Source organism: Octodon degus, unplaced genomic scaffold (genome assembly GCF_000260255.1).
Source record: "Octodon degus isolate 3935 unplaced genomic scaffold, OctDeg1.0 scaffold00009, whole genome shotgun sequence".
NCBI classification, from domain to species: domain Eukaryota; kingdom Metazoa; phylum Chordata; class Mammalia; order Rodentia; family Octodontidae; genus Octodon; species Octodon degus.
In genome coordinates, this window is record NW_004524585.1 from 12,055,841 (window position 1) to 12,070,989 (window position 15,149).

General features: G+C 40.4%; 1 protein-coding gene across 2 annotated transcripts in view; it reads right to left on the bottom strand.

Annotated features, from left to right (window-relative positions):
- Nucleotides 1-393: 393 nt before the first annotated feature.
- Nucleotides 394-15,149, bottom strand: part of Kdm5b (lysine demethylase 5B) — an 87,736-nt gene continuing 72,980 nt past the window's right edge. Inside the window, exons 21-27 of one of the 2 annotated variants that reach the window (XM_004625360.3) lie at nt 13,555-13,734; nt 12,793-12,951; nt 7,982-8,467; nt 5,215-5,326; nt 4,414-4,568; nt 2,684-3,004; nt 394-2,153 (exon numbers count right to left, since the gene is read on the bottom strand). In XM_004625360.3, coding sequence (XP_004625417.1) covers nt 2,016-2,153; nt 2,684-3,004; nt 4,414-4,568; nt 5,215-5,326; nt 7,982-8,467; nt 12,793-12,951; nt 13,555-13,734 — 1,551 coding nt within the window. In that variant the 3' untranslated portion in view covers nt 394-2,015. The remainder of the gene's footprint in view (nt 2,154-2,683; nt 3,005-4,413; nt 4,569-5,214; nt 5,327-7,981; nt 8,468-12,792; nt 12,952-13,554; nt 13,735-15,149) is intronic. The other variant, XM_023708050.1, reaches the window with a different exon arrangement.

A 15,149-nucleotide genomic window follows, 5' to 3' on the forward strand; every position in this document is an offset into this window, starting at 1 on the left:
ATGCTGCCTCATTAAGGTTGCTACTGTCAGGGTTCAAGCACACCCTACAAGGGTAGAAGAATGAGCAGGGTTTGGTGACTATACTGGACAAGTGAGAGCTCTCTATAAAGGCAAGGGTTTCATTTTAGCAGCAGTGTCTCCCTGCTTTTTTTGTAGTATCAGGAGTGGAGCCCAGGGCCTTGAACACATTAGGCAAAAGCTCTACTGCTGAGCTATAACTCTAGCCTTGTAAGTATTCTCTTAAAAGCTTAATTTCTCAGTATGGGGAAAGAATAACAGCCAAACTACTACTATTCCAGATTGTGCACTGGAGACTGTATATTCCTGTTAGGCCCAGAACCCCCAGACAATGACAAGACATCACAACTGCAGGAAAACTGCAGACGACTAGGATTCATTCTTAAAGAGATTTAATTATTTGAATTGCATAAAAGGGAGTAGTACATTTAAATCTCTGCTACATCACAAACTGCTTTTTGTTGCTGTTGTTGTTGCTGTTTTATTTTATTAAAGACCCACTTATTTTACCCACTGTGGGTTTATGGCTATAGAATGTGGGGAAAACAAACATTAGCAACAGAAGAGGAAAAAAGAATCTGTTCTGTTCACCATGATGCTCACTCCACTGCAGAACAGATGCCTTAAAAAGAAAAGGAAAGAAAATAGCTATGAGCTATCCACAGCGAGTGACGATCCAGAGTTAGAAAGAGACAGGAAATGAAACCAGAAAAGCAGAGCTTGAGTGTTCAAAAGTTTTCCTTCAACCAATATGGTAAACCTAACCCTCTATAAAGACGAATCTTCCTTTGCTTCCTTCCAACCTCTTAACTCTAAGCCAACTTTCCCTGTCAGGTGAAATATAGTAAAGATGTCATTTAAACAAGGAGGGCTGATTTGAACATTGGAGTTATTCACCAACCTTCTGAGAGCGCCTTTTTAAAAAGAGCAGAGCTTTAGGGGCAGATTACAGTCTTTGAAAACTGAGGGGTTCTTTACTAGCAGGGCCTAGAGTCACATGGCCCACCAAAAAGGGCAGGCTACAAAACAAGAATCCCCTCATGCTGTCTGCAGGCTAACATTTACTGTTACTGGTGGACAGAAGCTAAAGTAAGCAAGCCCTTCTGGTTCTGCAAGCCTACAGGGTGGAGGGGCAGAAGAAGCTGTAATCTAATGGCTCTAAATAACCAGCATTTAGTGTTATATTAGGACCAAGGATTTATTCCACAATATAGACTGCAACATTTGATACAAGCTATCAAAAAATAGGGGAGGAAGGAATGGGCAGGGAAGAAGCCAAAATACAGCTATAGCAATTACTTACAGAGCAGTCTCTTTTCTACATCACTAGTTCATCAGTGACACTAGAAACTAGACATTTGTGTTCTGTACATCAACCAATTGCTAAAGCACCAACACACTGTTCAAAAGTTTGTTTTGTTTTGTTTTAATTCCAGCCACTGAAACCAACATAGAAGTTATTGCTCAGATAAATAAACCTAGTCTACCAGGAAAAAAAAAAAAAAAGTAGATAAAGCAACAAACAAAAATCCCAAAAGTGAAAAACTTAAAATTCCCCAATGTGGTAACGGAGTAAACAAGAGAAAGATTCCTCAATTGAGGATTTACTGGAACTTCTGGTGCCAGTTCTGAGCACCGAGACTGAGTTGGACTCCTATGCGGTAAATCCCAGACAGAGGTACAATTTTAATGCTGTACATGAAAAGGTGCAAGCTTCAATGCCTTCCAAATCGTTGGAAACCCCTGCAAAAAAGTCAGCATTTAAACCTCAACAACCACAAATAGCTCTTAAGGAAAAAAATACAAAAAGTGTCAAAAATTTTTTTCATTGTTTTTTCTTTTTTTCAAAGAGTTCTGGAAAAATGATCCCATAAGGAATAGAAATAGCACCGTGTACAGGCTGGCTTGAATACCAGTCCTGTAGCTTTGCTGAGATTTGAGGAAATCATCTTGGTTGGAGTCCTGAATTACATTAAGTGGGGTGTTTGTTTTGTTTTTTACTTTCGGCTTGGTGCGTCCTTCCCAGTACAGCGCACACAGATGTAGTCTTCTTTCTCTGCCATCTCTGGAGAAACACCAACACAGACCTGATGAAACCACTGATTGCAGCTGCCATCACACTGGACCCAGTCCACCTGGTTACAAAGAGTAGGGAGATGGGATGTTCAGAGGAAAAATGTGATTCAAACTTGGACAGGCCAGCCTCACGATATTCAGGCCGTTTGCCACTAACAGCCTCTGTCCCAGCACTGGGACCTCTGGCACAATAGCCAAGCCATGAGTGTAGCTGGCCTACCAGCCAAAGCAACCAAGTCAAAGTCATTCTTCATGTCGTGACTGCTTTGGGGTTAGACAGTGTTGCCTTGTAACAGTAAGCAAAAGGGCATTACATCAGCATCCCTCCCACCTTCTTAGCGCCGGGACGGTGAAAGCTGGAGGAGCAAGAGAAGGAAAAAGGGAAGAACAAGAGTTTTCTTCAAGAAAAGGGAGGAGACCCAGGAACGATGGTAAGAGCACAGATATCAGTGGGGGTAGGACTGAGCAATCCATTCAGATCAGCTCAAGGCAGATAAGCAGAAGAGAAAGACCCAGCGAGATGAGGTCTAGCTTACAGGGTTTCTGAGTTAAGGGAAAGCACGTCCTCTATGGCCCAAACCTCACTGACCTCATCTCCTTCTGGCTGCAGGCAGCTCACAGCTGGGCAGATGGCATCTTCGTCCCCCGAGTCCTCCTGCTCGGAGTACGATGTGTCTGAGGGCAGGGAATGGGTCTCGGCAGAGCGGACTAACTCATAGCTACGCTCCCTCTCTAACTTGAAACTGTTCATGTCCTTGGGGTGGCTCAGTCTTATTTTCTTCTTTTTGGGGGTCCGCATTTTCTTGACTCGATCCCACCGCTCACTGGAGAAGCCTTCTCTGTCCGGGCGTCTCTTCAGTTTCCTCTCAAGACTGTTGATTCCATCACGCTTTCCCCGGCAACAGTCATTCTGGATAGAATAGAAGCAAATCTAATTACAGCCTACAGTTTCTGCATTATTGAAAACTACTGAAGCTAAAGAAAATGTGTGAAAGGGAAACCAGAAGACCCTGTAGGACATGCTGAGCTGTGTGCTACCACTACAACCACTTCCCCCACCGCCACCCGCCCACCGACTACAGGACAAACAGTTTGAATTAAACCTTCTTCCTTCCTCACTAAGCTACGAAAGAAACACTGGAGAAAGGAAAGATATGATTTGCTATCAAATTAGTCATTCAGCACCAGGAGATAAAAGATGCCCAAATACACTTCTTTTCACCAAATCCATAATGTAACTGGTTATCAGTTTCTCTCTAGGTGTTTTTGTCTATCCTTTGAATCTATAAGCTCCTAATTAAGGACATATATTCCTACCCCTTATAGGGGTAAAGTACAAGAACCAAACATAATCAATAATGGTGCTAAGGATATCATAATGAACAACTTCTGCTAGGTGTGGTGGCACATGCCTGTAACCCCAGCACTCAGGAGGCTAAGGTAGGAGGACTGTGGTGAGTTTGAGACCAGCCTAGGCCTACAAAATAAGCTGAAGGCCAGCCTGAACTGCACAGTAAGACCCTGTCTCAAAAAACAAACAAAAGCCCCACATTCTAAGTGCTAGTTATTAGCCTTCATGCTATCTTTTGCAACATTCTTCACTAACAGGGCTCTGTTTTCCTAGTAGATTTCAATCCTTAGAGACCTTCAGTTTGACAGCACAGTTAGTTCCTAGAAGGAAATAACAGCAACAGCTTTAACCTAGGACACAGGATGTTGTTACAGAATATCCTTCGAGTAACTGAGCATTCAAGATGGGCATCCTGAATCCTCATCAGCTATCTTGTTAGGTCTGGAGGAACAACAAAAACCATGTTCAAGGCTGTCTAGAAATACTGTGTGTGTGTGTGTGTGTGTGTGTGTGTGTGTGTGCTGTGTGTTTCCGGAACCAAGGATTGAACGCAGGCCCTTGTGCTTGCCAGGCAAGTGCTTATTCTACTGAGCTATCTCCCAGGCCCCTAGAAATATTGTTGACTCTTCAAGTTAACTATAACTGCATTTTTATCACTACAATGTTTCTCTTACAGAGCAAAAATATTCCTACTTCTCATTATTATGGAGAGTAACAACAATGGGAAATATGTGGCACACACCTTTCTAAAAACAATTACATAGCAACAAAGTGACACAATCCCAGGATGCAGAGCTTGTCATCATTGCCTATCTTCTCACCAACAGCCTGCAGAATAAAGCTGTGAGGTAGTTAGCTTGCATCATTTTGTGGATCAAATACTGTCTCCACAGAATCACTGGGCTAGAGTAACACTAAAAGCACAACACACCTTGTATTGCTTCCTGGGAGCCTCTTAAAACACTCACCTTCTCACTGCTGGGTCTAACAGGTGAGCTTCGGTCAGTTTGGGGAATAGGACTTGGCTTTGCAAGGAGAGTCTGGTAAAGCTCCTGAATTTCAGGAAGGGATACCTGGAGCAACTGGGCTTCCATCAATAGTTCATTCACTTCTGGACTGATGCCTGTTCAAGATCAGACCCAATCAAAATGATGGCAAGTGCTTCACATATGCAAATATAGGCCTGTGAGAAACACAGCAAGGCTGCCCCTCATTCCACTCCCACCCTCTCCTTAGGATGCATTCCATTCACATGGGTTCACATAGTTACCTAAAGCCACAAAACAAAAGAATACAAACTAGACTCGCTAATTTCTGATTCCGAGGGAAGTAATTCACCACATCTGAATCCTCATCATGGCTTATTTCTAATGCACAAGAGATACTGTAGGACTTCTGTATTGATGGCTTACACTAGAAAGCCTACACCAGGAATTGCCAGGGGATCATAAAAGCTCTGACCACAAGATTAGACACATTGATCTGGACTCCAGATGCAGCTTTAGGCTCATGGGGGCAATCACTTACAAATAAGAAAAAAGAAGGGAGGTCTGAAATGTGGACAGACTATCTGTAAGATTTCCCACAAGGCTCTTAAGTAATGAAGCAACAAGAGAGCCCATGACTCTCTAAATACTATGTGTGTAACCTATATCCTACATTTAAGGATAAAATTCTTTACGGTATCTGACTGTCACTAACAAAAACCTAGTACAAGATGACCTATTAATATATAGCCCTCAAAATAGTAGTAATAATAAAATACAAACCATGGAGTGGGATACAACTCTGTCCAATAGAAAAAGGAGAGTGTAAATATGAGGTTCGGTTGTCCCAGTCATCAGGCAAAGAAAACGATGTTGTGCCAGGAGATTGAGATACCTAATGAAAGGAAAGCATCTTAGACAACAAGGCCTTTTCAGATTAAAAATACTCTCACCAACCCAATGAATGTCGTCTGGGTTAAGAGGAATGTAACTAGGGAAAAACAAGACTTAATTTTTCTTTCTTTCTCTTTCTCTCTTTATAAAAAGATTTAGTTATTTAGTATAAATTCTTCCTACAAAGCTCAGATTCATAGTGATCTTCCTATCTCAGCCTCCCCAGTGCTGGGATTACAGGCTTGAGCCACCATCCCCACATTTCAGTGGCCAGCTCAGTGTGGGGGCCAGCATGGCATGTGGTACTGGGGATCAAACGCGGGTCCTTGCATTTGCCAGGCAGGCGATCAGACCGCTGAACTATCTCCCCAGCACCCCCCTCCCTTTTTTATGTATTTAGTACAGGGTCGACAGGGACTCATAGTGATCTTCCTGTTTTCAGCCTCCCAAGTACTGACTGGGATTATAGGTTCATACCACCACACCCAGTCTCAGTCACCATCTCAGTGCTCCCCGGTCCTTGTGCCTAAGCAGCCGCTTTAGTACACTGAGCTATCTGGCCGAGCCTCCTCTCTCTTCTTTTGAGACAGGATCTCTCTATCTAGTACAGGCTGGTCTTCAAGATGCTTATGTAACCCATGCTGGCCTAGAACTCACAGTCATCCTCCTGCCTCAGCCTCCTGAGTACTGGAATTATAAGTGTGTTGCCACCATACTTCATTAACTTTCTTAAAATGAAAAGGTTCACCTACCATCTCAGCACTGGTCAATAAATTTATTATCTCCCAGGAAAAAAAAAAGGCCTTTAACCTTGATTTTAGGTAAGCTAGTTTGGGGGAAGTAAAAACTGTTAGGGAATAGGCCATTTTCTCTGTGTAAAAACAGATCATATAGTGTTTGCCTGGCAAGCTCAAGGGCCTGAGTTCAATCTCTGGTTCGGCAAAAAAAAAAAAAAAAGCAGATCATAGGAACTTTTAATTTGCTATATGAAAAGATTAGAGGACCAGTGAGATAGCTCATTGGTCTGAAGTATATGCTTAGGCAAGCTTAGGTAAAGCGCAGGAACCACAGTTTCATCGCCAGCACCACACGCTGTGCCAACTCCGCCCCTAAAGTGGGCTGAGCTGGCTACAAAACTGAACAGCTGGGGAGATAGCTCAGTGGAATAAGTGCCTGCCTGGCAAGCACAGGGGCCTGAGTTCAATCCCCAGTTCTGCCCAAAAAACAAACGAACAAACAAGATTAGAAACCAAACTGGAACCTCACATACACGTCTACCTCCCTTGGTCTTTTATTTAAGGAAGTAGGCAAAACAGCCCTTTGACCATGGATTATTACTGTGTGTCCTCTCCCTTTATCAACAACAACAACAACAACAAAAAAGCAACTAACTCCTCACATACCCTGGATAAAGAACAATGACTCCACTGCAGCCTGCTTGTCTATGCAGAAAATATGTAACTGGTCACCTACTGCGTGCCAGGTACTGTATTTAAAGAAGCTACAAAAGAAAACACAGGAAGGAAAGGAGGGAGACAAATATGATAGGACATTTTTTGGTCGTTATTTGTAATCTGCTGAGCAATTAACATATATCTGTGTTTCTATGGTACAAGAATAATTATCTGCAACAGGAAAATATATATTAGATTTAAATGATAAATTAGCTTTTCAAAAAGATTGCATATTGCTGTTCTGATTATACATTGATATCTTCACTTGCCTTTCCTGCAGCCATCTATGGAAGAAGATAGAAAATTGCCCACCCATCCTAGTGATGCTGCTTTTGGCAGAAAGACTGGACACGGTGCACCACACCTGTAATCCCAGCACTCAGGAGGATGAACCAGGAAGATTGCTGTGAGGTTGAAGCCAGAGCCAGCATGGGCTATAGAATGAGCTCAAGGCCAATCTGAACTACATAGCAAGACTCAATCTCAAAACAGCATGGATAGATAGATAGAGACAAGATAGACAGACAGACAGAGTACATATGGTATAAACCCTAAAGCCCTTCCTCCAAAACAATACAACACTGACATTTCCAAAACTATTCTTCAAGGGGCCGGGCAGCGAGATGGCTCAGGAGAATAAGCGCTTCCCTGGCAAGCACAAGAGCCTGAGTTCAAACCCTGGTTCTGCCAAAAAAAACCCAAAAACCAAAAACAAAAAAACAAACAAAAAAAAAACCTATTCTTCAAAAGCTAAAATAAGGGCCGGGGAGATGGCTCAGTGGAATAAGCGCTTCCCTGGCAAGCACAAGGGCCTGAGTTCAATCCCCGGTTCTGGGGAAAAAAAAAAAAAAAAAAAGCTAAAATAAACCTGAAAGTATGAAAATTTCCCTTTCTACATAGTGACGTTCATCTAAGTAGGGGAAAAATTTTTAGTCAAGCAAAAATTTAAAAATATATGAGTTAATAAGCAAATAATGGAAAACTTATTTGGGCACATGACAGGTGAACATGTGCTATGTAGAGAAACAGAATAAGAACAACTATGAGGCACAAAAAGGATATAGCAGATGTGTATAGACTTGGAGTAGGAAGCTCCAGATTTAGTAATGCTAGGAACAGTGAAAAGCTTTCCAAGGATACATCAAAACCAAAGCTATAGAACCAGGAAAAAAACACAGCAACTTAAAAGAGTCCCAACTCACCTTGCTTGTCTCTGACACCTGTCCCACAGAGGCTTGCCATCTGCTAGCTAACAGTCCTGAGCCCACTCGGTCTTGCACAAACTTTAGGTTCCCTGATGAAAGCAGTTGCTGGGCTCTGTGCTGCCAGTTCACGGTTCTTTCAATCATATACCGAAGTGCATCTCCCTCAGGAAGGCGAACTCGAATACGCTGCAGGGAGGCCAGCAGGGGGAGAATTTTCTCTAAGGGAGGTTTCTCTGATCTCCGACAATGGGGACAAAGCCAGATGCGGGGACTTTGTGAAGTATTGGGTACTGCCACACAGTTAGTGTGGAAAGCATCCCTGCAGAGTTCACACTGAATCATAGGGTTCGCTGGGGCCTTCTGACAGAGGCAGACTTTCAACTCCACATCTTGGACAGGCGACAGCAATTTCCCTTCATTGGCAACTCTCAGAGACTGCAAGGCTTCCATTTCTCTTAGGCGTGCTTCCCCAAGTGTTGCCATCTGAAAAAGAATTAACAATCCAGGATGTTGGCACAGGAAACTCAGCCTCCCTCCAAAAATTCAAGGCCCCAGTAGTTAGAAGCATGGGCTCTAGAGTAGATTATCTGTATTTGAATCCTGCCTCTGCCTCACAGTAAACTGTGTAACCTGGGGCAACATATTACACCATGGCGGGGGCCAGGGAGATAGCTCAGTAGGATAAGCGCTTGCCTGACAAGCTCAAGGGCCTGAGTTCAATCCCCAGTTCTGCAAAAAAATTTTTTTAAAAAAGAAGCAAATATCCCACCATGGTTAAATTTTCTGTGTGTATAAGATGGAGACATTGGGGCTGGTGAGATGGTTCAGTGGTCTAAGGCACCTACTTGGAAACAGGCTTGGCAGAGCACAGGGACCACGGTTCAATCCCCCAGCACCACATGCCGGCCAACCCCGCCCCCTGGTGGGTTGAGCTGGCCACACACACATACACACACAAATAAAAAAAAAAGACAGAGACATTGCTTAATCTCAATTTTTGTTCTAAGATTTATACTATATCTTTGACTTACAACTTATTTAAAAGACATCGTATGATATCTTCTCCTAGTAGAAACTTTAAAAACTATATTTCCATTTTCTGTTGACTTTATATTACTTCTTTCCTTTTATACACACATACATACACACATTTATGAAAAAAATGCGTGTATAACCCAACATAAGACTGGTACTGTTTCATAGAAATCTTCAATGACCTTTTTTATTTATTTATTATTTTTTTTGGTGGAACCAGGGATCGAACTCAGGCCCTTGCATTTGCCAGGCAAGCACTTATTCTACTGAGCCATCTCCCCAGCCCCCAACGACCTTTAAATAAGGGTTTATTTAATATATTTTATATAGTCCTGCATAACTATCATATTGAGAGCTCTTTATTGTTCATCCAGAAGCATACTGCAACTTCTCTTGCCTTTTGAATTATGCTCTTTATTTCCTATATGCTACTTCTGCAGGTATTAAAATATTTCAAATTTGTATAACTAGAAAATCTTACTTTTAATTTTCAAAGGTATGTTTGCTAAGTATAAAATTCAAAGAGGACAGATCTTTCCTTCAGTCCTTTAATTAGTCTAGTTTCTTACACACTTGGTCTTTTTTCTTTTTGTTCTTCCATAGCTAATATTTTTTATATATATGCTTTAATGATTTTTTTTCTTTACAATAAATTCTGGACAATTTCATTTTTATGTATCTTGGTATGATTTTATTTAAATTTCTTGTGCAAAAAGGTTCATTTTTGTTGGAAATGCGATATTATAAGTTGAACTAAATTCAGAAATTTTAAGTCTTTAAATATTTATTGCTATTCCTTTCTACTTTGAGAATTCTAATTATATGAATATAAGTTTCTTGGTTTTGACACAGTGAAATATTATGACTGATCTATAAATTCTTCATTTTTATTTTGGACAATTTTTATTGTTATATTCATTTATGTTTGTAAATAACTTATTTTCAATTTGCAATCTATTAAAAAAATCAAAATAAATAAATATTTTTAAAAAGCTCCCAGCACACTAAAAAAAAAGATGGAAACAATACAATGTGCACCTTGCAGTGTTGATGACAAGCAAGAAACAGAACACTCTGCATGGTGCACAGTAAACACTGCACTTTCCCTTCAGACATCATTTAAGTCTGACTTCCTTACACACACACACACACCAATGAGAAGAAAATCTACTTCTCTTGAAATCAACAGTTATTTTATATGGTGTGTACTAATTTCTGAGGATGTCCAGTTGTCTGCAGTTCCATTAACTTTTGTATTCTTCTAGAAAGCTCCTGAGATAACGTCTCTTAGAACAGCTGCTACACAGTAACATTTTATGTTTCTTATGTTAACACTAAGGTCTTCTGTGTGCAATTACAGGTAATAAAACTAGACTGTGTTCCTTATGAAAAATTTAAGAGACCATTTCATCAGATTTTCTTATATATACACGCTATAAAATTAGAGCAAAGACAAAAATATTTATATCGGTGTCTGCAGAAATTGCAATGTTCTCAAGCATAACCTTTCCTCTTTCTAGAGAGCCAAGGCTCAGAAAAGTTCTGAGTTCAGCCTGTATGAATGACTTGAAAACATCAAGTTCGGTCATAAGGGAGACTGAACATAATTTTAAACACTATGTTCAAGCTATCTATAAATGGAAAGTGTTGTTCTTTGTAAGTACTGGGGACTGAACTTGGGACATTCTAATCAATGAGCTATATCCCTAGCCTGCCCTTTATTTTTTTATTTTGAGACAGGGTTTTGCTAAGTAACTCAGGCTGGATCTGAACCTGCAATCCTCCTGCCAGTTGCCTCTATAAAATGTTGTATCATTAAAGCTCCCCTCTAGCACTTCACTGAAAGAACAGTTAACATGGGGAAAAAGGACAAACTTGTTTTACACTGGGATTTCCTCCCAGAAACAAAAACTAAACACTACAGAACCTGATCTATTTTTCCTAGGTACTCCATATGCTAATTTACTATAAAACAATTTCCAATTATCTTATCTACCCTTTTTAAGATGATCACGCTTTGTACCAGATGAGGTCAGAATGTGACTCCATCAACTTAAGAAAATATGTGAATAAGGTATACAGGGAAAAACAGATCTAAACTGGATGTGGTGTTATTCTCCTATAATCCCAGCACTTGGGAGGCTGAGGCAGGAGGATTGTTTGAGTTTAAGACCAGCCCTGGACTCCAAAGTGAGCTCAAGGACAGACTGATCTACACAGACCCTGTCTCAAAAAGACAGGAAAAAAAAGATCTAAAAGTAATTTAATGAACTTTGGGTATATTAAAGGAAAACTATTTTTATAGATTATTTATATAATATACAAATATATAATATATATACATAGTACCCTTTCTATAGCTTAGAAATGATAACCAAATAACCGACGTTTTAGGATTCTACCATAAGTCAGTACACTGTGTGTAGAAGGACCCTAAACCAGGTGCGTACGGTTTAGCTAGGCAGACCAGAATGTATGAAAGATACTGTATGCAAAGTTTCAAACATATGTGAATTTTAGGGAAGAAGAACTGTGACTCAGTTTTGATAAGAATGTACCACACATACTGTAATAAACCAGAAGAGTAACTTTAAATACACAAAATGGTGCCCAAGTAGAAATATATAAATACACCCTGAAGAAAGAATGTGTCAAAATAAATAAAAGTCAGCCAACCCAAGTTAATTGTAAAAGGTGAAAGAGATACAAAGAACAGATGGGGAAAGGTGCAGTGGCCTGAGGATACATACTTTCAGTATAGTTCTGACACCAAGTATGTATGTCATGTGTTACATAACAATTTATTTTGGTCAATGAAAGACTAAAATGACAGTGGTCCTGTAAGATTATACTACCTGCTGACATCATTGTTGTAACAGTCTACATACACTGTGCTATTCATACAACAAAACTGCCTAACAACACACTTTATAGAACTTATCCCACCATTAAGACATGTGCTGACTATATTCCTACTACTGAATAGGCAATGCTTTGTGCCATTACAACATTCAAATCAAGCTGTAGGTACAGCTCAGTGGTATAGCACTTGCCTAATATATGAGAGGTCTGGGTTTGACTGCTACCACAGCTCTTTTCTTTTATCATGACATTGTGCTCAGTAAACATTAGCTAGACATCAGCATCACATCTTGAAAATATCTTTCTCAAAAGCGTTTATTAAAGCCAGTGTGAGTGGTGTACATTATATTCCCAACATTCAAGTTGAAGCAGGAGGATCACCATGAATGAGTTCAAGGCTAGCATGGACTATATGGTGAGTCCAATGTCAGCTGAACTATATAGCTAGACCTGGTATCAGAAAACCAAGTATTTAAGTGACCGTCAGACTTAAATAGGTATCCAGTCTTCCTCTTTTTTTTCCTTCAATCTTCTCCTTTTTTAATGGTGATGTGAATCTATTATGGATGCTAGAGGTAAGTACTCTGCCACTGAGCTACAGCCTGTACACTTAAATATACTTCTTACTTTAACTTGGCATTGCAGTTTCACATATTTGTTAGCCTAAACAGCCTTATCCAACATTTCTGGATTAATCAGGCATTCTTCCTGAGACCATGAGACAGACTATAAAGATTGAGCCCTACACCGAGTCTTTTGTACATCTAGGCACATTCTTACTTTATATCTTTAGTAAAACTGAGCACATTCCAGTTATTCTACTTGCCTTCACAATATTCCTGTAAACCTGAAAGGGTTAGAAATTGTCTCCCTCAACAACAGAAAGGAGAAGGAAAAACCCAACTACGCACAGCAGAAGCAGTCTCTTTGCTTTCAGTTAAAGCCCTTTCCAGATCACTCAGACTCTCCAATTTGGTGCTTTTCTTCTTCCCACTTGGCAAAGGCTCCTTCAACTTTCTCTGTTTCCTTTTCAACCCCAAAAGGCCAATATCACATCGAGGACACAGCACCTAATATGGGACAAAGCAGAACCATAAATAAAATGGATTTCAGATAAAGCAAAATAAAACTCTTTAATAAAATGAAAGAAAAAAAGGAAAGACTTGCTCAAAACAGACCAACTTTGAGTCCTGACTCAAGTAAGTAAAATGCTAAATATACCAACTGATTCCAGTGATATGCATGAGTGCTAGCTTACAGAAAACATTTTATGAAAGGGAGGTGAAATCATCAGCTAGATTCAGAAACCAAAGCACAGCCAAGTTTAAGAGTTCAGTTTCTACTGAGAGAAGGACTTCACCCAACATGCAAAAGGCTCTTTAGACACTAAATACTATCCTAAAATATATCTGGAAAATATTCATTTATTACTACTACTACTACTACTACTACTACTACTGTACTAGGGATCAAACTCTGGACCTTATGCTTGCCAGGCAGGTACTTAAGCCATTGAGCTATCTCCCCAGCCCTTCAGAAAACATTTAAATGTTGCTAAAATCAATTCAAAGAACACAAAGCCACTGATAATGTCACCTTTGTATGTAATGGCCTGCATATTTTACCAAGAGAGTAGATCTAAGTTCTTGTAGGTAAGCTGGTTGCAAACATACCTCTAAGAGAGAATATGGAGAATTCTCAGTCAAGAATGTATTAGCAGCACATTCTTTCCAAGCCTGAACCTCAGCTACTAGTGATTCCAGTCTGGGCAAAGAATTCAGATGCACTGGGATACAGCGGCCTCTTGTAACAAGTTCTATGAGTGTGTCTAGTACCGGTACACGTCCTCCAGCCTAATAAAGTAAAAAAATGATAGGAATTTAGAACAACAATTATTTCTATATAAAAAATAGGGCCCCTGATCAATGGACCAATTTAGATTCCTTCATGACCTCATGTGGAATTCACAGATGTTGAAAAAATGTAGCAGCTGACCAATGGTGATAGGGGCGGATGTACCATTTATTTTCTCAATTTATCAAATAGCCAAGTTTGTATTAAGCCCAAAAGCATACACATATTAACATGAAATACACTGTGGTCCCTTTGTTCTGTTATATGCTTTTTTTTTTTTTTTTTTTGGCAGAACTAGGAGTGAACTCAGGTCCTTGCCAGGGAAGCGCTTATTCTATTGAGCCGTTGCCCCGGCCGCCATTATATGCTTTTAAATGGACTTTTCACATTGTTCCTCACAAATAGTGTAGAAAAAGAAAAAAGAAAATTCACAGTAACTCAAGATTGTCTTATACTTACTTTTTCTTTGGTCTTGTTGAGATAGGTTCTCACCATGCTGGCCTTGAGCTCACTATATATATAACCCAAGCTGGTCTTGAACTCACAACAATCCTCCTGCCTCAGCCTCCTGAGTGCCAAGATCACAGGTGTGCACCAACACTCCCAGATTCAGTGGCTGGCACAGCACACCTGGTTCTAAGACCATCATGACATGCTATACTTGGGATCAAACCTGGGTCCTTGCACTTGACAGGCAGCTTCTTAGACCCCTGAGCACCTAACTTACATTTTAAAAAGCAACAAAAAAATAGTCCACTCACCAATGAACTACTGAATTCAGCACAAATTATTCAGAAAACTAAAATGTGAGCCAAGAAAGCTCAGAGGTTCTTACAATATTAGCATGCATAAGAATCATCTGGAAGGGCTGGTGAGATAGCTCAGTGGTCTAAAGTGCCTGCTAAGGCAAGTGCACAGGAGCATCACATGCTGCGCCAGCGCTGCCCTCAGGGTTGGCTGAGCCAGCCACCAAAAAAAAAAAAAAGAGAATCATCTGAAAAACTTGTTTGAACATGGCTTCCTGGGTCCCACAACCAGATACTAATTCAGTGGGTTAGAGAGGGTCCACAGATTTGCACTGCTAATAAGCTCTCAGGTGCTGTAGTTGTTGCTGCTAATCCTGCTGGTACAGCATACTTAAAAATGTTGATTCACTATTTACATGCTCTTCCTGTGACATTTAAATACAACTATATGGATGTTTCCTAAAAGTAAAGGAAAATACCACACAGTAGTTTAAAATAACCTTGAATAACATTTAAAATAAATAATCCAGGGGCTGGTGAGATGGCTCAGTGGTCTAAAGCACCTACTTAGAACAAACTTAGCAAAGCACAGGGACCGTGGTTCAATCCCCCAGCACCACATGCCAGCCAGCCCTGCCCCCTGGTGGGCTGAGCTGGCCACACACACA